Source organism: Pristiophorus japonicus, chromosome 1 (genome assembly GCF_044704955.1).
Source record: "Pristiophorus japonicus isolate sPriJap1 chromosome 1, sPriJap1.hap1, whole genome shotgun sequence".
NCBI lineage: Eukaryota > Metazoa > Chordata > Chondrichthyes > Pristiophoridae > Pristiophorus > Pristiophorus japonicus.
The window spans coordinates 336302930-336326046 of NC_091977.1; the positions used below are offsets into that span (position 1 = coordinate 336302930).

At 43.7% G+C, this 23117-nt stretch overlaps 1 protein-coding gene across 1 annotated transcript in view; it reads left to right on the plus strand.

The window, feature by feature from the left end:
* Positions 1-23117, plus strand: part of LOC139264731 (dual specificity calcium/calmodulin-dependent 3',5'-cyclic nucleotide phosphodiesterase 1A-like) — a 1390883-nt gene that overhangs the window by 962341 nt on the left and 405425 nt on the right. Inside the window, exons 6-7 of the mRNA XM_070881778.1 lie at positions 2018-2084; positions 11180-11296. Coding sequence (XP_070737879.1) covers positions 2018-2084; positions 11180-11296 — 184 coding nt within the window. The remainder of the gene's footprint in view (positions 1-2017; positions 2085-11179; positions 11297-23117) is intronic.

Below are 23117 nucleotides of genomic sequence, written 5' to 3' on the forward strand. Positions count from 1 at the left end.
AGCAAATAAATATTCGTCAGAATATAAATGAAGGTTATACAGATAACATGGACATGAGGTTTTCTAGGCAGGAAGACATGGGGGTGTGGGGGGTGGGTATCGAATTTATTATATGAAGATCGAAATTCCAGAGTTGCATTGCAGAAGTGGAAGGGCGGATAAATGAACCGGAGCTCGGTTTTCTTACTTTTGGAGGTCAGGGGAAATTTATGTTATGTTCGTAACATAGAAATTTCCCTCAGCTGATTGAATTGGTGGGATAGAGTGAAGGGATAATTAACAAGGCCAGTGGAAGCGTGAAGTCAATGGAGTGTAAAACTACGCGGAGTGTAAATTGGGAGTGCCTGAACATGCCCCATTCCTCCCCGTAAATTGGGAGTGCCTGAACATACCCCATTCCTCCCCGTAAATTGGGAGTTCCTGAGCATACCCCATTCCTCCCCGTAAATTGGGAATGCCTGAGCATACACCATTCCTCCCTGTAAATTGGGAGTGACTGAACATTCTTACCAGCATGTTTGACTTCATTTTGTAACCATTGTTGGCATAGAAGAAAATGACTTTCTAATGTCCACAAATTTCAGTAAGTAAAGACTGTTGGGCCCATTGAGGTTGTTGTTCTAATGATCACTTTCATTGTTCCCTGACCCTGTCCCACCATAATCTCCCGAGAGAAAGCTCTATAACTGGGACTTTAGGGCTGCATTTTAAGTTGCAATTGTAGAACTGGGAAAGTGAAGAGCTGATATTAGACAAAACATTCAGGGGGCAAAATTGGCCCTTTTTATAACCCTGTTAGCGCCTCTGGGGGAGACGCTAACAAGGCGCAATGGCATTTTTGCCTGGGGGAGGTGGGGCGCTACCACTTCCCAGAAAATTGCCCCAGAGGTCTGGGTGACGCTGTCCTGGCAGTGCTGCATGATTAGCGCCCTGGGCTGGTGCGCAACCGGTGATGATGTAATTGCCATGCGCGCTGGCCTCTCGCTGCCCCGCGCCGACCCCTTTCCACCCCATGGGTGCAATTGCTGCGTGGCCCGCCATCGCGGCGCAGGCGGATGTCAATGCCAGCTTCGCGTGTCACCATCTTTATTTGTCGGCTGACTCTTGGGTCAGCCCAACAATGGCGGCTCTCGCGATGACCGGGCTGCCATCATGCAGTCCGGCTCTCCGTTTTGGGTGTCGGGCTGCTGGTCTGGTTGAACCCATCCCTGGTGGCCCAGTGGTGGCCACCAAAGGTCCTATAGAGTGAGCAGCGGCCCTCCCCTTTAATGGAAGGGGAAGGGCATTGTAGCACTTCAGCGCTACGTGGAGTATCCACGTAGCATTGGCCTGCTCCGCGCAGCGCGAGACTCCGCATGGCGCTACCGCCCCTCAAAGGAAGTGGAGTGCCGGAAACAGCACCCTGCTTCCTTTGAGGAGTGTATGACCCAATTCCGCGTCAGGGGTGGGATTTCCGGGCCAGGCACAGGAAGTCTCGGCCCTGGAAGGTTACCGCCCACTATTGGGGCAAGGGACAATTTCTAGCCCTCAATTTCATTATTTAACATGAAGGTCTTCAAAACTGAGGTTATGCTGATGATTTTCCCCATGATTTAGCTGCAGACTTTCATCATTGGATACTGAAGTTTTAAGAATAATCTGCAATTTAAAGGTAGATGACTAGCAAAATGCAATTGGATTTTCAGTTTTTCCAATCAATATTCTACCAATACCTACATTAAACTTATCAATAACTTGCTGACCTCACATTCCGGCATTATCTCTGTGTTTGGCCATGCTGTCTATCTGCTTCATTTTTATTGCAATTGATTTTGCTGAAAGAAAATGTTTTATCAAAAAGAGGAGTTAAAGAACAAATAGTTGCTCACTGTAAAAAAAAAGCTAGCTTCCTGATTAAAGGCCTGAAGTATAGTTTTGCATCAATTCAAGCATGTTATCTCACTTTGACCAATGCTACTGATAACAATCTTTCATTACGGTATTAATTCTGTTTGTTTTCCAAACTGCTCCTGAACAGAATGTACAGGCGTACATCAAATATGGTTGGACTAAGCTACCCTCCTTCAGTCATCGCTGTGTTAAAGGTATTTTTTGGCTTTTGCTTTTTTTACTCTATGACTATCTCATACCTTTTCAAGCTATTATGAGGCAAACTTTGTGCCTGCAATGAGGGGCATTGTTTGACAGGAGGGCACATTGTAGAATTGGGCGCTGTGGTGGACATAGCCAATTCACGACCTCGAACTTTATACTGGTTAATTTTATTGTGGAAAATCATGATGGATGCGAGATGGGTGGATGGACCTTCGAGCCTGATTGTCCAATTTGTCCTTCAGTCGAACAAAGCTATGAGCTGGAAGCTGAACTTGTAAAATTGTAAAATTGACTATATTCTGTTCTTATAAATGAATATTCATCTGTTTTTTTCCCCCATGACACATGAAAGTTACTGTCAATGATTGTAGTTCTCAAAGTTTGGTCCATCTTAATTGATTATTACATCGAAAAGTGTGTTGTATTTACTTACATTTCTGAACCATTAATTAATTAATAGATACATGTTAAGGATAGATATTTGATTATTAGTGTTGTTAATGCCTGAATGGCTATTGGTGGATATTACAAACTCTAATAGAGATGGGTTGTTGCACACAATATTCTGAGGTCAGGTCATTAGTAGAATTTCAGGTGCAGATTCGAAAGGTGTAGGGAGCGCACTAGGGGGGTCATTTTGACTTTGTGTGATAATGTTAAATGGATGATAACAAATTGGCAGATCATTTCCCGATTTTTATTTCCATTGACTTGAGGGTAATAATCTCTGGATTATTGCCTGAGACATGTGCAAATTGACATAGAGATCAATAGATCAAGAGAGTTAATGGCCCTGAAATTCCGGTGTCCCGGGTCTGTACGAAGTTCCTACGGACCTGGGAAGGCCGTAATGCGCATGCGCGGAAAACCTTCTTTTCCGATCTGTCAAGTTTCTGGCTTGACAGATCTCATGCATATCGGGAGCGAGGACACTTGTAGGGCAAGATTTCCGATATTTACGAATATCTTGCCCAGCAAATGTCCTCAAAAGTCTTGCACCTGAAAAAGCAGGCATATAGCCGACTTTTACAGGCGCAAGCGTTTAAAAACATACATCTACATTAAAATTAAATTAAATAAACACATATGAAAATATATTTTATTGTTAACAACCCTCCCCACTATGGAAAGTTTATTTTAAGGCATCTTTAAAAAAAGTCGGGAAAATATATTTTTTTATAAGAACTTTAATTTAAATGATTCTTAAATATGTAGTGTATTTTTTTTTAATTAGTGTTTATACTATACCTGATTGGCTGCCGAGAGCCATGTAACGATAGCTCCAGCCCTCACACATCCTGACGTGCACACGCTCCAATGCGTAGGAGTGAAGGCCTCAGGCTTGGAAGTTCGAGCGGGCGCAGCAGCAACAGGTAAGAGCGCATCTTTTTTCTCTTTTTCACTCGTTTGCCCATGGGATGACCACAATCATAATTTCAGGCCCATTAATATGTGGCTAAAGGGCTGGTGTGGGAAAGTGGGGTTCCTTTCATAGAAACATAGAAACATAGAAAATAGGCGCGGGAGTAGGCCATTCAGCCCATCAATAAGATCATGGCTGATCATACACCTCAGTACTCCTTTCCTGCTTTCTCTCCATACCCCTTGATCCCTTTAGCCGTAAGGGCCATATCTAACTCTCTCTTGGATATATCCAATCAACTGGCATCAACAACTTTCTGCAGTAGGGAATTCTACAGGTTAATGGGCCTGAAATTCTGATCGAGGTCTCCCCGTAGGCAAACGAGTGAAAAAGGGAAAAAAGATGTGCACTTACCTGTTGCTGCTGCGCCCACTCGAACTTCCGAGCCTGAGGCCTTCACTCTGGTGCTCATCGGAGCGCATGCACGTCAGGATGTGCGCAGGGCTGGAGCTGTAGTCACATGGCTCTGGGCAGCCAATCAGGTATAGTATGTTCTCATTCATAATAATGGTAACTCCGTAAGTTGGACTTCCCATTATTATGAATGAGAACATACTATACCTGATTAACAACTCTCTGAGTGAAGAAATTTCTCCTTATCTCAGTCCTAAATGGCTTACTCCTTATCCTTAGACTGTGTCCCCTGGTTCTGGACTTCCCCAACATTGGAAACATCTTTCTGCATCTAATGTATCCAGTCCCGTCAGAATTTTATATGTTTCTATCAGATTCCCCCTCATCCTTCTAAACTCCAGTGAATACAGGCCCAGTCAAACCAGTCTCTCCTCACATGTCAGTCCTGCCATCCCGGGAATCAGTCTGGTGAACCTTCGCTGCACTCCCTCAGTGGCAAGAACGTCCTTCCTCAGATTAGGAGACCAAAACTGAACACAATATTCCAGGTGAGGCCTCACCAAGGCCCTGTACAACTGCAGTAAGACCTCCCTGCTCCTATACTCAAATCCCCTAGCTATGAAGGCCAACATACCATTTGCCTTCTTCACCACCTGCTGTACCTGCATGCCAACTTTCAATGACTGATGTACCATGACATCCAGGTCTCGTTGCACCTCCCCTTTTCCTAATCTGCCGCCATTCAGATAATATTCTGCCTTCGTGTTTTTGCCCCCAAAGTGGATAACCTCACATTTATCCACATTGTACTGCATCTGCCATGCATTTGCCCACTCACCTAACCTGCCCAAGTCAACCTGCAGCCGCTCTTCACAGCTCACACCGCCACCCAGTTTCGTGTCATCTGCAAGCTTGGAGATATTACACTCAATTCCTTCATCTAAACCATTAATGTATATTGTAAAGAGCTGGGGTCCCAGCACTGAGCCCTGCGGCACCCCTCTAGTCACTGCCTGCCATTCTGAAAATGACCCGTTTTTCCCAACTCTCTGCTTCCTGTCTGCCAACCAGTTCTTTATCCACGTCAATACATTACCCCCAATACCATGTGCTTTATTTTGCACACCAATCTCTTGTGTGGGACCTTGTCAAAAGCCTTTTGAAAGTCCAAATACACCACATCCACTGGTTCTCCCTTGTCCACTCTACTTGTTACATCCTCAAAAAATTCCAGGAGATTTGTCAAGCATGATTTCCCTTTCATAAATCCATGCTGACTTGGACCGATCCTGTCACTGCTTTCCAAATGCGCTGCTATTTCATCTTCAATAATTGATTCCAACATTTTCCCCACTACTGATATCAGGCTAACCGGTCTATAATTCCCTGTTTTCTCTCTCCCTCCTTTTTTCAAAAGTGGTGTTACATTAGCTACCATCCAGTCCATAGGGACTGGTCCAGAGTCGATAGATTGTTGAAAAATGATCACCAATGCATCCACTATTTCTAGGGCCACTTCCTTAAGTACTCTGGGATGCAGACTATCAGGCCCCGGGGATTTATCGGCCTTCAATCCCATCAATTGCCCTAACACAATTTCTGCTTAATAAGACTATCCTTCAGTTCCTCCTTCTCATTAGACCCTTGGTCCCCTAATACTTCCAGAAGGCTATTGTGTCTTCCTTCGTGAAAACAGAACCAAAGTATTTGTTCAACTGGTCTGCCATTTCTTTGTTCCCCATTATAAATTCACCTGAATCTGACTGCAAAGGACCTACATTTGTCTTCTCTAATCTTTTTCTCTTCACATATCAATAGAAGCTTTTGCAGTCAGTTTTTATGTTCCCAGCAAGCTTTCTCTCATACTCTTTTTTTTCCCCCTCCTAATTAAACCCTTTATCCTCCTCTGCTGAATTTGAAATTTTTCGCAGTCCTCAGGTTTGCTGCTTTTTCAGGCCAATTTATATGCCTCTTCCTTGGATTTAACACTATCCTTAATTTCCCTTGTTAGCCACGGTTGAGACACGTTCTCCGTTTTATTTTTACTCAAAACAGGGATGTATAATTGTCGAAGCTCATCCATGTGATCCTTAAATATTTGCCATTGCCTATCCACCGTCATCCCTTTAAGTATCATTTGCCAGCCTATTCTAACAAATTAACGTCTCATACCATCGAAGTTACCTTTCCCTAAGTTCAGGACCCTAGTCTCTGGATTAACTATGTCACTCTCCATCTTAATAAAGAATTCTGGTCACTCTTCCCCAAGGGGGCTCACACAACAAGATTGTTAATTAGTCCTTTCTCATTACACATCACCCAGTCTAGGATGGCCAGCCCTCTAGTTGGTTTCTCAACATATTGGTCTAGAAAACCATCCCTAAAACACTCTAGGAAATCCTCCTCCACCGTATTGCTATCAGTTTGGTTCGCCCAATCTATATTTAGATTTAAGTCGCCCATGATAACTGCTATACTTTTATTGCACGCCTCCCTAATTTCTTGTTTAATGCTGTCCCAACCTCACTACTACTGTTTGGTGGTCTGTACACAACTTCCACCAACGTTTTCTGCCCCTTGGTATTCCACAGCTCCACCCATACAGATTTCACATCATCCAAGCTAATGTCCTTCCTTAATATTTCATTAATTTCCTCTTTAACCAGCAACACTACCCCACCTCCTTTTCGTTCCTGTCTATCTTTCCTGAATGCTGAGTACCCATGAATGTTGAGTTTTCAGCCTTGGTTACCCTGGAGCCATGTCTCCGTGATGCCAATTATATCATATTCATTAATTGCTGCCTGTGCAGTTAATTCGTCCACCTTATAACGAATACTCCTCACATTGAGGCTTGTCTTTTTAACACACTTTGCCCTTTTAGAGTTTTGCTGTAATATGGACCTTTTTGATTTTTGCCTCGGCTTTCTCTGCCCTCCACTTTTACCTTTCTTCTTTCTATCTTTTGCTTCTGCCGCCATTTTACTTCCCTCTGTCTCCCTGCATAGGTTCTCATCCTCGTGCCATATTAGTTTAGCCCCTCCCCAACAGCGCTTGCAAACACTCCCCCTAGGACATTGGTTCCAGTCCTGCCCAGGTGCAGACCGTCTGGTTTGTACTGGTCCCACCTCTCCTAGAACCGGTTCCAATGTCCCAGGAATTTAAATCCCTCCCTTCTGCACCACTCATTAAGCCACGTATTCATCTGAGCTATCCTGCGATTCCTACTCTGACTAGCACGTCGCACTGGTAGCAATCCTGAGATTACTACCTTTGAGGTCCTACTTTTTAATTAACTCCTAGCTCCCTAAATTCTACTTGTAGGACCTCATTCCGTTTTTTACCTATGTCGTTGGTATGTATATGCACCACGACAACTGGCTTTTCACTCTCTCCCTTCAAAATGCCCTGCAGCCGCTCCGAGACATCCTTGACCCTTGCATCAGGGAGGCAACATACCATCCTGGAGTCTCGATTGTGGCACCAGAAACGCCTATCTATTCCCCTTACAATATATTCCCCTACCACTATAGTTCTCCGACTCTTTTTCCTGCCCTCCTATGCAGCAGAGCCACCCACGGCGCCATGAACTTGACTGCTGCTGCTCTCCCCTGATGAGTCATCCCCCTCAACAGTAGCTAAAGCAGTCTATCTGTTTTGCAGGGGGATGACCACAGGGGACCCCTGCACTACCTTCCTTCCACTGCTCTTCCTGTTGGTCACCCATTTGCTATCTGCCTGGTAATCTTTCCCTGCGGTGTAGCCAACTCACTAAAGGTGCTATTCACGACATTCGCAGCATCGTGCATGCTCCAGATTGAATCCACCCGCCTCCAGTGCTGCAACGTGGTCTGTCAGGAGCTGCAGCCGGATACACTTCCCGCACATGTAGTTGTCAGGGACACTGGAAGCGTCCCTGACTTCCCACATAGTACAGGAGGAGCATAACACATGTCCGAGCTCTCCTGTCATGAATTAACCATTACATTAACTTAATTGGCAACAACAATGTCAAAGGTTACCTCCTGATAAAGGAAAAGAAAAAGAAAAACTACTCACCAATCACCAGCAAATCACTTACCCCCTTGGCTGTGACGTCACCTTTTGATTTCTTTCTACTTCTTTGTTTACCTTCTGCCCCTGCTGCAGCTGCGCCGGCTGGCCTCCCGACCTCTCGCTCGAAGTCCCGCTGCCTCTCCGATGTTGGGCCTTTTATAGGCCGTCTCACGAACTCCCCGCTCGAAGTCCCACTGCCTCGCCGATGTCGGGCCTTTTATAGGCCGCCTCACGAACTCCCCGCTCGAAGTCCCGCTGCCTCTCCGATTTCATGCCTTTTATAGGCCGCATCCCGAACTCCCGCTTGAAGTCCCGCTGCCTCGCCGATGTCGGGCCTTTTTTCGGCCGCCTCACAAACTCCCCGCTCGAAGTCCCGCTGCCTTTCCATGGGGCACTGGCACCAGTACTGAGACAGGAAGGAGCTATACTGATGGGATAGGCTCCATCTGAACTATAATGGGACCAGTGTCCTAATGGAAAGGTAAATAAGGAGAAGGCAGAGGCTTTAATTTAGTACGATGGCGGGAGGGATCTATAAGAAATGAAACGAACCTAAATATCAATAAAATTGGAAAGGAGAGCATAGGATAGACTAAACTAAGGGAGGACATATATGGCCAGGGAATAAATGGAGTTTTCGAACAGGAGTGTAAAAAGATGGTTAAAAATAAAGTGAGAACAACTAAACATTTATGACACACCATGTAGGAATAAAGATATCAGGGTAAAATTCAGAGTAAGTAAAGAGGCATTCACCAAGTACATGGGCAACAGGGGAGAACATGACGAGGGACAATATGAAGAGATTGGGAGGGCAGTCAAAAAAACAATTAGGAAGGCAAAGAGGAACTATGAAATTAAATTATCAAGGAACATAAAACAAAATAGTAAAATATTCTAAAGACACATAAATAAAAAAGGAAAGTTGGGATGGGAATAGAGCCACTAAAGGATGGGCATGGTAAAAACACAGGCAACAATAGCGAAATGTCAGAAATATGAAATAATTACTTTGCTTCAGTATTTACCAAGGTTATGGATCAGATGGACATGACAGCAGAAGATGAGATTCGGAATGATATAACTGCATTCAAAATAAAAAGAGAAATATTAAATAAACTAATAAAACTCAAAAGAAGATAAAAACCCTGGTCTGGACAAATTGCACCAAGCATTTTAAAAGAATCAAGGGAAGAGATACCAGAGGCACAATTACACATATTTAATAATTTGTTAGAAAAAGTTGTAGTGCCAGAGGACTGGTGGGGATAGCTAACATAATACCTATATCTAAGAACTGAGAAAGAAGAAAGATTAGTGCTGGGACCAATATTGTTCACAAGTTATATTAATCATTTCGACTTTGGAACCAAAATCACAATTTCTAAATTTGCGGATGCAAATTGGTGGGGGCGGGGGGAATAGTCAATACTGAGGAGGACTGCAACAAATTATAAGAAGGCTTAAATAAACTTGCAGAATGGGCATATAATTGACCAATGAATTTCAACATAGATAAGTCTTATCTGTTACATTTGGGTAAGAAAAATAAGGAGGTCACATATTACTTGGAAAATAAGAATCTAAATGGGGCAGAGGAGCATAGTAATCTGGGAGTACAAATACACAAATCACTAAAAGTAGAGCACAGGTTAATAAGGCCATAAAAATATCAAAACAGGCACTAGGGTTTGTTTCTCGAGGTATATAATTGAAAAGTAGAGAAGTTATGCTAAATTTGTATCAAATCTTGGTCAGACCACACGAGGAGTGTTATGGCCAGTTCTGGTTGCCTTATTATAAAATGGATATCGAGGCACTGGAAAAGGTGCAAAACAAAATTACACGGAGGATACCAGAAACGTGAGGGTATTAATATCAGGAAAGGATCAACAGGCCGCATGCGTCTCTTTTCTCCAGAAAAGAAAAGGCGGAGGGGTGACCTCATAGAGGTCTTTAAAATTCTGAAAGATTTTGAGAGAGTGGATACAGAGAGAATGTTTCCACTTGTGGGGAACAGCAAAACTAGAGACCATCAATATAAGATAGTCACCAAGAAATCCAATAGGGAATTCAGAATAAACGTCTTTATCGGGAGAGTGGTGAGAATGTGGAACATGCTACCACAGGGAGTAGTTGAGGCGGATGGTATTGATGCATTTAAGGGGAAGCTCGATAAGCATATGAGGGAGAAGGGAATAGCGTGATCTGCTGATAAAGTTAGATGAGGAAAGACAGGAGGAGGCTCGAGTGGAGCATAAACGTTGGCATGGACTGATTGGACTGAATGGCCTGTTTCTGTGCTGTATATTTAATGTAATTCTATGACTTCAATGGAAAATTAAATGGAGTGCTAGAAAAATTCTGAAAGCCTTTGGTGAGCCTCAAAAGAAATCACAACTCATTAGCAATATTTCCAAGGCAAATGGGGCTGGGGACAAAGAAAGTCAAAAATGAAGGGAACCAAATCAAGTGTATCTACAGGCAAGTAATGGAGTACTTAACTCCTATTTGATGGCTACTGAGATGGAGGTTGTGCTGTGTGAAGTGGTTGCAAAGCATTCAATGGCACCATCCAGAAGGATCAACATTGCAGCATGCCTGCAAGGAATTGCAGATAAATTTCAGGCCGAGTGTTACTATGGCATGGATCTGTACCTGACTCTCTACTCACCCAGACCTAAAAACAGTTCCCCACAGTCATTGCCACTTATGGTGCCAGGCCCTGTAATAGTGATTGGTGGTATAATGATGAGTATGACCAATGGGGAAACCGACATGCTTACTTACAATGCACCTGAAAGTATGACCTTCAGTTGGTTGGGTGTTTTGGAGGAAGTATCCAACGTTACAGTCAGTCAGGCATTTACAGATGCTTTTGTTCCTGCTTCTGCCTCTGCATGGACTAATCGTCTGCCAAAGTAAGATGGGCAGTGAGCATGTTTAATCAAGTCTGGCTTACTCGGTACACCGACTCTTTTCCTAAATAGATTGGAAAGCCTATGGGTGCCAGTACTGGTGCTGGGGATGAGGGAATTTGAACAAGTGGCACAAAGACTCATGTAAACCTAGGCTTGGCAGAAAGCAAGGGTGTCCAGAAGTAAATGGAGAATTAGCACAATGGAATGGAATGGAACTCTCGCTCATATTCCATTACAATGATGGACTGGCTGCAAGAAATCCAAGCCTTGTAAACCAGTGACAAAAGTCAATTAGTAATCATGGAGCAGTGTCTTGTGCTTTGTTTTGCAGAGTATAGATAAATGGACCTTCAACATATTTGCACTGAATGAGGCCAGTGGAGAACACGCACTCAAATTCATTGTTTACGAACTTTTCACCAAATATGACCTCATCAGTCGTTTCAAGGTTAGTGGCTGACTCCTCAGTCTGCTTAAATATGCAATTATTTACACACACGAGTGGTTTACATGCTGCAGTGTAAAATGTAGAAAAGACCAACCCATCTGTTACAGCATTCAAAAAATAATAGCCCTGAAATTCTGGCCTCCCCGGGTCTGTACGAAGTTTGTACGGACCCGGGAAGGCATCAGAAAAGCCGATTTTCAGCACGCAATGCGCATGCACTGAAAACCGGCTTTTCTGAACTGTCAAGTTTCTGGCTTGCCAGATCCTCTGCAGATTGGGAGCGAGGACATTTGTAAGTGCAAATTTCCGATATTTAAGCACACAAATATCCTCAAAAATCTTGCGCCTGAAAATGCAGGCGCACAGCCTACTTTTACAGACGCAAGTGTTTTAAAAAACACAAAAACATATGTAAATAAAGTTATGAAAACATATTTTATTAAAAACCCTCCCCAAAACAGTAAGTTTATTTTAAAAAACTTTTTTTAAAATTGGGAAAATATATATTTTTTAAGACATTAATAACTTTAATTTAAATGAATGTAGTGTATATTTTCTATTTTTTATTAGTTTGTTGGGTGTTTGGAGCTGTGTTTTGGGTGTTTGGGGCTGTTTCTCAATCAATGTAATAGGAGTTTAGGACCTTTCGGAACTCCTATTACTATGATACTTTACTTGATTGGCTGCCCAGAGCCATGTGACTCCAGCTACAGGCCTGCGCACGTCCCAACGTGCACGCGCTGCAACGCGCAGTCAGCTCAGGGCACAGCATCGGAAAGTCGAACGTGGGCAGCAGCTTAAGGTAGGTGCGTATTTTTTCTCTAAAATACCCTCGGGGAAGGCCAAAACGGAATTTAAGGGCCATTATTGTATTGTTGATCTCCCATCGCACATGGGAAGCCAAGACCAAGTGTAGTCTTCAGATGAAGTGAGGTTAAAAGGCGAGGGATAATTGGACCAGGACATGCAGACATAATTCACTTCCCATTTTAAAGTCATCGGGGTTGCATGTCCATGGGGTTCTCCCCATCGTCCATCTTAACTTCAGCAGAAGATCAGTGGAATCTTTGAAAAACAGCATAAATGATACACACGCTGGATGTCAGTGGGATTGGAATCTATGCAGGGAGGCAGAGGGAAGTAAAAAGGGGGCAGAAGAAAAAGGTAGGAAGGAGAAAAGTAAGAGTGGAGGGCAGAGAAATCAAGGACAAAAATCAAAAAGGGCCACATTACAACATAAATCTAAAAGGACAAAGAATGCTAAAAAAAACAAGCCTGAAGGCTCTGAGTCTCAATGCGAGGAATATTCTTAATAAGGTGGATGAATTAACTGCGCAGATAGCTGTTAACGGATATAATGTAATTAAGATTACGGAGACATGGTTCCAGGGTGACCAAGGCTGGGATTTCAACATCTAGGGGTATTCAATATTCAGGAAGGATAGACAGAAAGGAAAAGGAGCTGGGGTAGCATTACTGGTTAAAGAGGAGATTAACGCAATAGTAAGGAAGGACAAGAGTTTGGATGATGTGGAATCTATATGGGTAGATTTGCAAAAGGACAGAAAACGTTAGTAGGAGTTGTGTACAGACCACCAAACAGTATTAGTGAGGTTGGGGATGGCATCAAACAAGAAATTAGGGATGCATGCAATAAAGGTACATCAGTTATCATGGGTGACTTTAATCTACATTTAGATTGGGCTAACCAAACTGATAGCAGTACGGTGAAGGAGGATTTCCTGGAGTGTATAAGGGATGGATTTCTAGACCAATATGTCGAGGAACCAACTAGAGAGCAGGCCATCCTAGACTGGGTCTTGTGTAATGAGAGAGGATTAATTAGCAATCTTGTTGTGCGAGGCCTCTTGAGGAAGAGTGACCATAATATGGTAGAATTCTTCATTAAGATGGAGAGTGACATGGTTAATTCAGAGACTAGAGTCCTGAACTTAAAGAAAGGTAACTTTGACGGTATGAGACGTGAATTGGCTAGGATAGACTGGCGAATGATATTTAAAGGGTTGACGATAGATAGGCAATGGCAGACATTTAAAGATCACATGGATAAACTACAACAATTGTACATCCCTGTTTGGCGTAAAAATAAAATGGGGAAGGTGGCTCAACCGTGGCTAACAGAGGAAATTAGAGATAGTGTTAAATCCAAGGAAGAGGCATATACATTGGCCAGAAAAAGCAGCAAACCAAAGACCTGGGAGAAATTTAGAATTTAGCAGAGGAGGACAAAGATTCTAATTAGGAGGGGGAAAATAGAGTATGAGAGGAAGCTTACAGGGAACATAAAAAATGACTGCGAAAGCTTCTATAGATATGTGAAGAAATAAAAGATTAGTGAAGACTATTGTAGGTCCCTTGTAGTCAAAATCAAGTGAATTCATAATGGGGAACAAGGAAATGGCAGACCAATTGAATAAATACTTTGGTTCTGTCTTCACTAAGGAAGACACAAATAACCTACCGAAAATACTAGGGGACCGAGGGTCTAGCGAGAAGGTGGAACTGAGAGAACTGAGGGAAATCCTTATTAGTCAGGAAATGGTGTTAGGAAAATTGATGGGATTGAAGGCCGATAAATCCCCAGAGGCCTGATAGTCTGCATACCAGAATACTTAAGGAAGTGGCCCTAGAACTAGTAGATGCATTGGTGGTCATTTTCCAACATTCCATGGATTTTGGGTAAGTTCCTATGGATTGGAGGGTAGCTATTCTAACTCCACTTTTTAAAAAAGGAGGGAGAGAGAAAACACGGAATTATAGACTGGTTAGCCTGACATTGGTAGTGGGGAAAATGTTGGAATCAATTATCAAAGATATAATAGCAGCGCATTTGGAAAGCAGTGAGAGGGTCGGTCCAAGTCAGCATGTATTTATTAAAGGGAATTCATGCTTGGCAAATCTTCGAGAGTTTTTTGAGGATGTAACTCATAGAGTGGATAAGGGAGAACCAGTTAAAGTGGTGTATTTGGACTTTCAAAAGGCTTTTGACAAGGTCCCACGCAAGAGATTAGTGTGCAAAATTAAGGCACATCATATTGGGGATAATGTATTGACGCGGATAGAGAACTGCTTGACAGACAGGAAGCAAAGAGTGGGAATAAACGGGTCCTTTTCAGAATGGCAGGCATTGACGAATGGGGTACCACAAGGTTCAGTGCTGGGACCCCAGCTATTTACAATATATATTAATGATTTAGACAAAGGAATTGAATATAATATCTCCAAGTTTGCAGATGACACTAAGCTGTGTGGCAGTGTGAGCTGTGAGGAGGATGCTAAGAGGCTGCAGGGTTACTTGGACAGGTTAAGTGATTGGGCAAATGCATAGCAGCTGCAGTATAATGTGGATAAGTGTGAGGTTATCCACTTTGGTGGCAAAAACAGGAAGGCAGAATACTATCTGAATGGTGACAGATGAGTAAAAGGGGAGGTGCAATGAGACCTGGGTGTCGTGGTACATCAGTCAGTGAAAGTAGGCATGCAGGTACAGCAGGCAATTAAGAAAGCAAATGGCATGTTGGCCTTCATAGCGAGAGGATTTGAGTATAGGAGCAGGGAGGTCTTGCTGCAGTTGTACAGTGCCTTGTTGAGACCACACCTTGAGTATTGTGTGCAGGTTTGGCCTCCTAATCTGAGAAATGGTATTCTTGCTATTGAGGGAGTTCACCAGACTGATTCCCGGGATGGCAGGGCTGACATATGAAGAAAGACTGGATCGACTAGGCTTGTATTCAATGGAATTTAGAAGAATGAGAGGGGATCTCATAGAAGCATATAAAATTCTGATGGGATTGGACAGGTTAGATGCAGGAAGAATGTTTCCGATGTTGGGGAAGTCCAGAACCAGGGGTCACATTGTAAGGATAAGGCGTAAGCCATATAGGACCGAGATGAGGAGAAACATTTTCACCCAGAGAATTGTGAACCTGTGGAATTCTCTACCACAGAAAGTTGCTGAGTCCATTTCATTGGATATATTCAAAAGTGAGTTAGATGTGGCCCTTACAGCTAAAGGGATCAAGGGTTTCGAGATAAGGCAGGACTGGGGTACTGAATTTGCATGATCAGCCATGATCATTTTGAATGCTGGTGCAGGCTCGAAGGGCCGAATGGCATATTCCTACACCTATTTTCTATGTTTCTATGTTTCTATGTCTGTGGTTTCGCAAAGCTTCAATTGAATTTTTTATTTTTTTATTTATTCATTCATGGAATATGCCAGCATGTATTGCCTATCCCTAATTCCCTTGAGAAGGTGGAGATGAGCCTCCTCTTGAACTGCTGCAGTTGGTGTGGTGAAGGTACTCCCACGTTGTTGTTCGGGAGGTATTTCTAGGATATTGACCCAGTGACAATGAAGGAACGGTGATATATTTCAAAGTCAGGATGGTGTGTGATTTGGAGGGGACTTGGATATGGGGATCATTGGCCAGTATTTCTAAGCCAATCCCTAATTGCCCTTGAGAAGGTGTTGGTGAGTCGCCTTCTTGAACCGCTGCAATCTGTGTGGTGAAGGTACTCCCATACTGCTGTTAGAGAGGGAGTTCCAGGAGTTTGACCCAGCAACGATAAAGGAACGGCGATATACTTCCAGTTAACAGTCTACAGGGGCTGTAGTAATACTTGCCCTCCTGTATGGCTCAGAGACATGGACCATGTACAGCAGACACCTCAAGTTGCTGGAGAAATATCACCAACGATGTCCCTGCAAAATCCTACAAATCCCCTGGGAGGACAGGCACACCAACATCAGCATCCTCATCCAGGCTAACATCCCCAGAATTGAAGCACTGACCACACTCAATCAGCTCTGCTGGGCAGGCCACATAGTTCGCATGCCAGGCACGAGATACCAAAGCAAGTGCTCTACTCGGAGCTCCTTCACAGCAAATGAGCCAAAGGTGTGCAGCAGAAACGCTACAAGCACACCCTCAAAGCCTCCCTGATAAAGTGCGACATCCCCACTGACACCTGGGAGTCCCTGGCCCAAGATCGCCCTACGTGGAGGAAGTGCATCCGAGAGGGCGCTGAGCACCTCGAGTCTCAATGCCGAGAGCATGCAGAAATCAAGCGCAGGCAGTGGAAAGAGCGTGTGGCAAACCAGTCCCACCCACGCCTTCCCTCAACAACTATCTGTCCCATCTGTGACAGAGTCTGTGACTCTCGTATGAGATTGTTCAGCCACCAAAGAACTCACTTCAGGAGTGGAAGCAAGTCTTCCTCGATTCCGCGGGACTGCCTATGATGATGATGATGATGATTTCCAAGTCAGGATGGTTTGCGGAGCAGAAGGTGGTGGTGGTGGTGGTGTTTCCATGCACCTGCTGCCTTTGTCCTTCTAGGTGGTAGAGGTCGCGGGTTTGGAAGATGTTGCTGCAGTGGCAAGTTGCTGGAGTGCATCTTCTGGATGGTGCACACTGCAACCACGGTGATGGAGGGAGGCAATTTTAAGGTGGTGGATGGGGTGCCGATTAAGCCTAACTTAAACATTGTAGATGGTAGCAAGGCCTTGGGGAGTTGGGAGGTGAGTCACACACAGCAGAACATCTGGTTTTTGACCTACCGCCACAATATTTATGTGGCTGGTCCAGTTAAGTTTCTTGTCAATAGTGATCCCTAGGATTTTGATAGTTGGTCCTAGGACACTGCCCTGAGGAACTCCTGTAGCACTGTCCTGGAGCTGAGATGATTGGCGTCCAACAACCACAACCATCTTCCTTTGTGCTAGGTATGACACCAGTCGATGGAGAGATTTTCCCTTGATTCCTATTGACTTCAGTTTTACTCCAGCTCCTTGAGACCAGACTCAGTCAAATGCTGCCTTGTCCATGTTTGGGCCAAGGCTATAATGAGGTCTGGAGACAATTGGTCCTGGTGAAACCCAAACTGAGCATCGGTGAGCAGGTTATTGGTGAGGAAGTACCACTTGCTAGCACTGTCGATGACCCCTTCCATCACTTTGCTGATGATTGAGTATAGGGTACAGTAGCATAATGGTTATGTTACTAGTAATCCAGAGGCCTGGGCTAACGATCCAAAGACGAGAGGTCAAATCCCACCCTTGGCAGCTGGGGAATTCAATTAAATAAATCTGAAATATAAAGCTAGTATTCACTGGAGTTCAGAAGAATGAGAGGGGACCTCATAGAAACGTTTAAAATTCTGACGGGGTTAGACAGGTTAGATGCAGGAAGAATGTTCCCAATGTTGGGGAAGTCCAGAACCATGGATCACAGTCTAAGGATAAGGGGTAAGCCATTTAGGACCAAGATGAGGAGAAACTTCTTCACCCAGAGAGTGGTGAACCTGTGGAATTCTCTACCACAGAAAGTAGTTGAGGCCAATTCACTAAATATATTCAAAAGGGAGTTAGATGAAGTCCTTACTTCTCGGGGAATCAAGGGGTATGGCGAGAAAGTAGGAATGGGGTACTGAAGTTGCATGTTCAGCCATGAACTCATTGAGTGGTGGTGCAGGCTAGAGGGGCTGAATGGCCTACTCCTGCACCTATTTTCTATGTTTCTACTCTCATGATCACCATTACGGATGCAGGTACAACATCTGAAATCTGGCAACCTCGAGACTGAGACCGTGCTGGTTTTCAGATTTTGCCGGATTTTGGAACTCGCTGTTGGCGCACCTCGTCGCCTGTCGATCCTCCGTTTCTCACCGTCCGCCGATCCACCGATCCTTGTTGCCCACTGATTCCCGCCATTCCTCCACTCTTTGCTGCCCGCTGATTCCCGCTGCTCCTCTGCTCCTTGCCGCCCGCCGATTCCCGCCGCTCCTCCGCTTCTCACCGCCTGCCAATTCTCACCACCCATGGCCCTCGCTGCTGCATTTTTTATCAGTTTTTACCACTTTCCTCGTCCCTCGCTGCCCGATGTCGCCATCTCGGCCGCCTCAAAAATGTACGGTTTTCGGACAATTCCGGTTTTCACACAGCCCCATTCGGGACATTGTACCTATACAATCGGATTGTTGTAAAAACCCATATGGTTCACAAATATCCTTTAGGAAAGGAAATCTGCTGTCCTTACCTGGGATTTCAGACCCACAGCAATGTGGTTGACTCTTAACTGCCCCTCTGAAATGGCTTAGCAACTGCTACAAAAAACAATAATAATAAATCCGATGGACCATCCTGTATTGACCTAGGCACCGGCTTCAGACACAACAAAGGCACATCCAGCCAACCCTGAAAAGTCCACCTCACTAACATCTGGGGACTTGTGCTAAAATTAGGAGTGCTGTCCCATAGGCTAGTCAACTCACAGATTCATTCCTTTCAACCAATGTCCCAGACTCCTCCATCACCATCGCATCAGAGGTGTTGGCACAGTGGTACACAGTCAGGAGCCAGTGGCCCTGGCAGTATTCAACATTGACTCTGGAAGTCTCATAGTTTCAGGTCAAGCATGGGAAAGGAAAACTCCTGCTGATTACTACCTATGGCCCTCCCTCAGCTGATGAATCAGTACTCCTCCATGTTGAACACTATTTGAAAGAAGCACTGAGGGTAGTAAGGGCAATGAGGGTAGCAATGGCACAGAATGTACTTTAGGTAGGGGACTTCAATGTCCATCGCCAAGAGTGACTCAGTCGCACCACTACTGACTGCGCTGGCCGAGGCCATAAGGACATGGCTGGCAGACTGGGTCTGCAGCAGGTGGTGAGAGAACCAACACAAGGAAAAAACCTATTTGACCTTGTCCTCACCAATCTACCTGCCGTAGATGCAACTTTCTATGACAATATTGGTACCACCACAGTTCTTGAGGAGCCGAAGTTCCTTCTTTACACTAAGGATAACCTCCATTGTGATGTGTGGCACTGCCACGGTGCTAATTGGGATAGATTGAGAACAGATCTAACAGCTCAAACCTAGGCATCCATGAGGTGCTATGGCCATCCACAGCAGCAGAATTTTATTCTACCACAATCTGTAACTTCAGGGCTCGGCACATCCATCACCTTACCATTACCATCAAACCAGGGGAGCGACCGTGGTTCAATGAGGGGTGTAGAAGAGCAGGTCAGCAGCACCAGGTGTACCTAAAAAATGAGGTGCCAACCTGGTGAAGCTACAACACAGGACTACATTCATGCTAAAGAGCAGAAGCAGCATGCTATGAATAGAGCTAAGCGATCCCACAATCAACAGATCAGATCAAAGCACTGCAGTCCTGCCACATCCAGTCGTAAATGGTGGTGGGTAATTAACCAACTAATGGGAGGAGGAGGCTCCATGAATATCCTGATCCTCAATGATGTCTGCCATCATGATGCCGAGCACGTGAGTATAAAAGACAAGGCTGAAGTGTTTGCAACTATCTTCAGCAACAAGTGCCGAGTGGATGATCCATATTGGTCTCCTCCTTTTTCCCCACCATCACAGATGCTAGTTTTCAGCCAAGTTGATTCATTCCATTTGATATTAAGAAATGGCTGAACACATTGTATTGTGTAATGAGACACGGTTAATTAGTAATCTCATAGTAAAGGATTCTCCGGGGAAGAGTGATCATAATATGATAAAGTTTCAAATTGGGTTTGAGAGTAAATACTTAAGTCCAAAACTAGAGTCTTAAACTTAAATAAAGCCAATTATAAAGGGTGAGTTGGCTAACATAGTGAGGAAAATTTAGTTAAATGATATGATGGTAGATAAGCAGTAGTAAACATTTAAAGAAATATTCAAAATTTCTCAACGAATATATATTCCATTGAGAAATAAAAATTCCAGTAAAGAAGTTAAGGATGGTATTTTATTAAAAGAAGAGGCTTATGATGTTGCGAAGAATAGTAGTACGCCTGAGGATTGGAAGAGCTTTAGAAACCAGCAAAGGATGACCAAAAAATAGATAAAAAAGGAAAAATGAGTGTAAACTAGCAAGAAATATAAAAACATATTATAATTGCTTCTACAAGTATGTAAAAAGGAAGAGAATAGCAAAAAGTAAGCATTATAATTTCTCTTGCCTCACCCTTAGGCTGAGGCAGGAGAAATTATAACGGGGAATAAAGAAGGATGTGCTTATTTGTACTACCAAAATGGCTACAATTTCTCTGGCTCTCCATTATCACATGACCTATTGCTGATTGGTCCCCTTGGAGGATAAGCCACATCCTGAGGTTTCTCTGGAATGTGTAACTGGAATCGCCTAGCCCAAGTTCTGACTGACTTTGCAAAGTGTAATTCGATCCATTCTGACTTCAGAAGCCAGAGAGGACAGATCTCCACCAACCCAACAAAAGCCTCCCAAGTTCCAGCCGAAGTCCCTTACCCCAGTGCAAGTGCTGCTTCCCCCAGCCGAAGTTCATTACTCCAGCGCATTACCCACCATTTTGGTAGAAAGAATGCGGAAATATAAACTAAATGGTTAAACTAAAGGGTACAATCCTAAAGGGGGTGCAAGAACAGAGAGACCTAGGGGTATATGTACACAAATCATTGATGGTGGTAGGGTAGGTTGAGAAAGCAGTTAAAAAAGCTTATGGGATCATAGGTTTCGTGAATAGAGATATAGAGTACAAAAGCATGGAAATTATGATGAACCTATATAAAACACTAGTTCGGCCTCAACAGGAGTATTGTGACCAATTCTGGGCACTGCACTTTAAGAAGGATGTGAAGGCCTTAGCGAGGGTGTAGAAAAGATTTACGAGAATGATTCCAGAGATGAGGGACTTCAGTTACGTGGATAAACTGGAGAAGCTGGGGTTGTTCTCATTAGAGTAGAGAAGATTGAAAGGAGATTTGATAGTGGTGTTCAAAATCATGAAGGGTCTGGACAGAGTAGATGGAGAGAAACTGTTCCCATTGGCAGAAGGGTTGAGAACCAGAGGACATAGATTTAAGGTGATTGGCAAAAGAAAAATCTTTTATACACAGCGAGTGGTTAGGATCTGGAATGCACTGCCTGAAATGGCTATCAAATGGGAGTTGGATAAGTACGTGAAAGAAAAAATTTGCAGGGCTATGGGAAAGGGCGGGGGAGTGGGACTAGCTGAGGTGGTCTTGCAGGGAGCCAGCACGGGCTCGACGGGCTGAATGGCCTTCTTCCATGCTGTAACCATTCTGATTCTATGACTCCATTGGAACTAAATTGTTGACCACCAAGATTCCCTTTCTAGCCCCCGTACTAGTTGATATTGTAAATGATTTCTTCTTTTCAGTCACTGTCCCTTTCTCTTTCAAAACTGTTGCCAAGCTCCTCAAAAAAACTCTTGACCCCTCTGCTCTTGCAAACTGGTGCCGTACACCAACCTTTCTTTCCTATCCTAAGTTCTTGAACATGAAGTTCAGCCTTGGTGACAAAAGCCTGGACTTGGGGTCACTGGCACTGAGTGAAGTAGAGGCAAAGAGGAAAATGTTATGGGGGTGGAAGAAAGCAATTTTCATAACAGAATGGATGTGGAGAAGAAGCTGAGCTCAGTGTTGAATAGCGTGCCAAGGTTCTGCACCTTATGACTCGGGCTGAAGTGGCATCCATAGAGGTTGATGGAATCTAGGTCAGAGCCACTTAGGTTCCAGTGGGAGCCAAAGAAGATAGCTTTGATTTTGCCAAAATTAATCTGGATAAACTTTTTGATCATCCAGGCCTTGATGTCAGATATACAGTTGCAGGGTCTCTGTATTGATGAAGCGCAGCGCTGAATGAGCATTATATCACCAAGGGTTAGCTTGTACATAGCAGCGAAGAGCAGCGAGCCAAGGAGCAGTGTCTGGATTACACCAGAGCTGACCATGTGCTATTACATTATGATGTTTATTGGGTCATGGGGTACATTGTTTGCAGCTGTTATACTGGAATCTGAAGATCACTAGTTCAGCACTGAGAATATGGTTTGGCTGCTGTCCATTAGAACTTGCACAATATATTCACATTAATGCAGGTGTAAATAAAACACAAACATCCCATTATTTAATGGTTTGGGCATTAGGCTTTATAAAACCATAGTCCAATTTCATCTTCAATCTCCATTAGGAACTTGAATGTTTCCAATCTTGTTATGGACATCCTAATGAGCATTGTTCCTTGCTGTGCAGAAGCAAGCACAACATGTATGAAAAGCATTGTTTGTTGAGCAGCAGATGACATTAAATGATTGCCTCTTAATATTAGCAATCATGGAAGGCGGAGGGTCTTGATGTAATTGAAGAGAAACAGAACGCATCTCTACAGGGAGGTGTAGTGTAAAAGGATTAGTGGTCACCTGGTCCTCTCAATGCACCATCGCCCTGAACATGCTGCGATTCATTTATCAAAGATGCTCAGAATGCAGATCATGGATTGTGCTAGTGAGTAATCAGGAGCCTGTCTTAATCTGTTTAGTATTGTCAACAAATATTTAAGATCTCAGCAGGTCTGTGGATCAGTTGCAATGTTCTGCTTTGGAAATGAAGTAATCTCTATTCAGAATAATTTCTCCCATTGCTTTTACCTTGGGGCTCCTTTACATTGTTTGCATTCATTGCCTCCTTTTAACAATCATCCTTATTTATTGGAAACTTGTATGACCTATACTCATATTCTATTAATTCAAACACATACGTACACTTATTAATGTGGAAAATGTATTAAAGGCACTATGCTGCCTTGCAAGTAAGAATGTAGATGACAGGAAATGATTTGTTGTAATGATATTGTTACTGAGTATCTTGATGTTTACCCAACGTATCTGAGGGGTATGTTTGTTGTGCAGTTGATGCATTTTGCCAGTGCCTTTATCAGAACCTGAGCTGTACTTTTCTTTGTTTTTCTCTGATGAATGGCGCTCATCTTTCAGGCCCTAA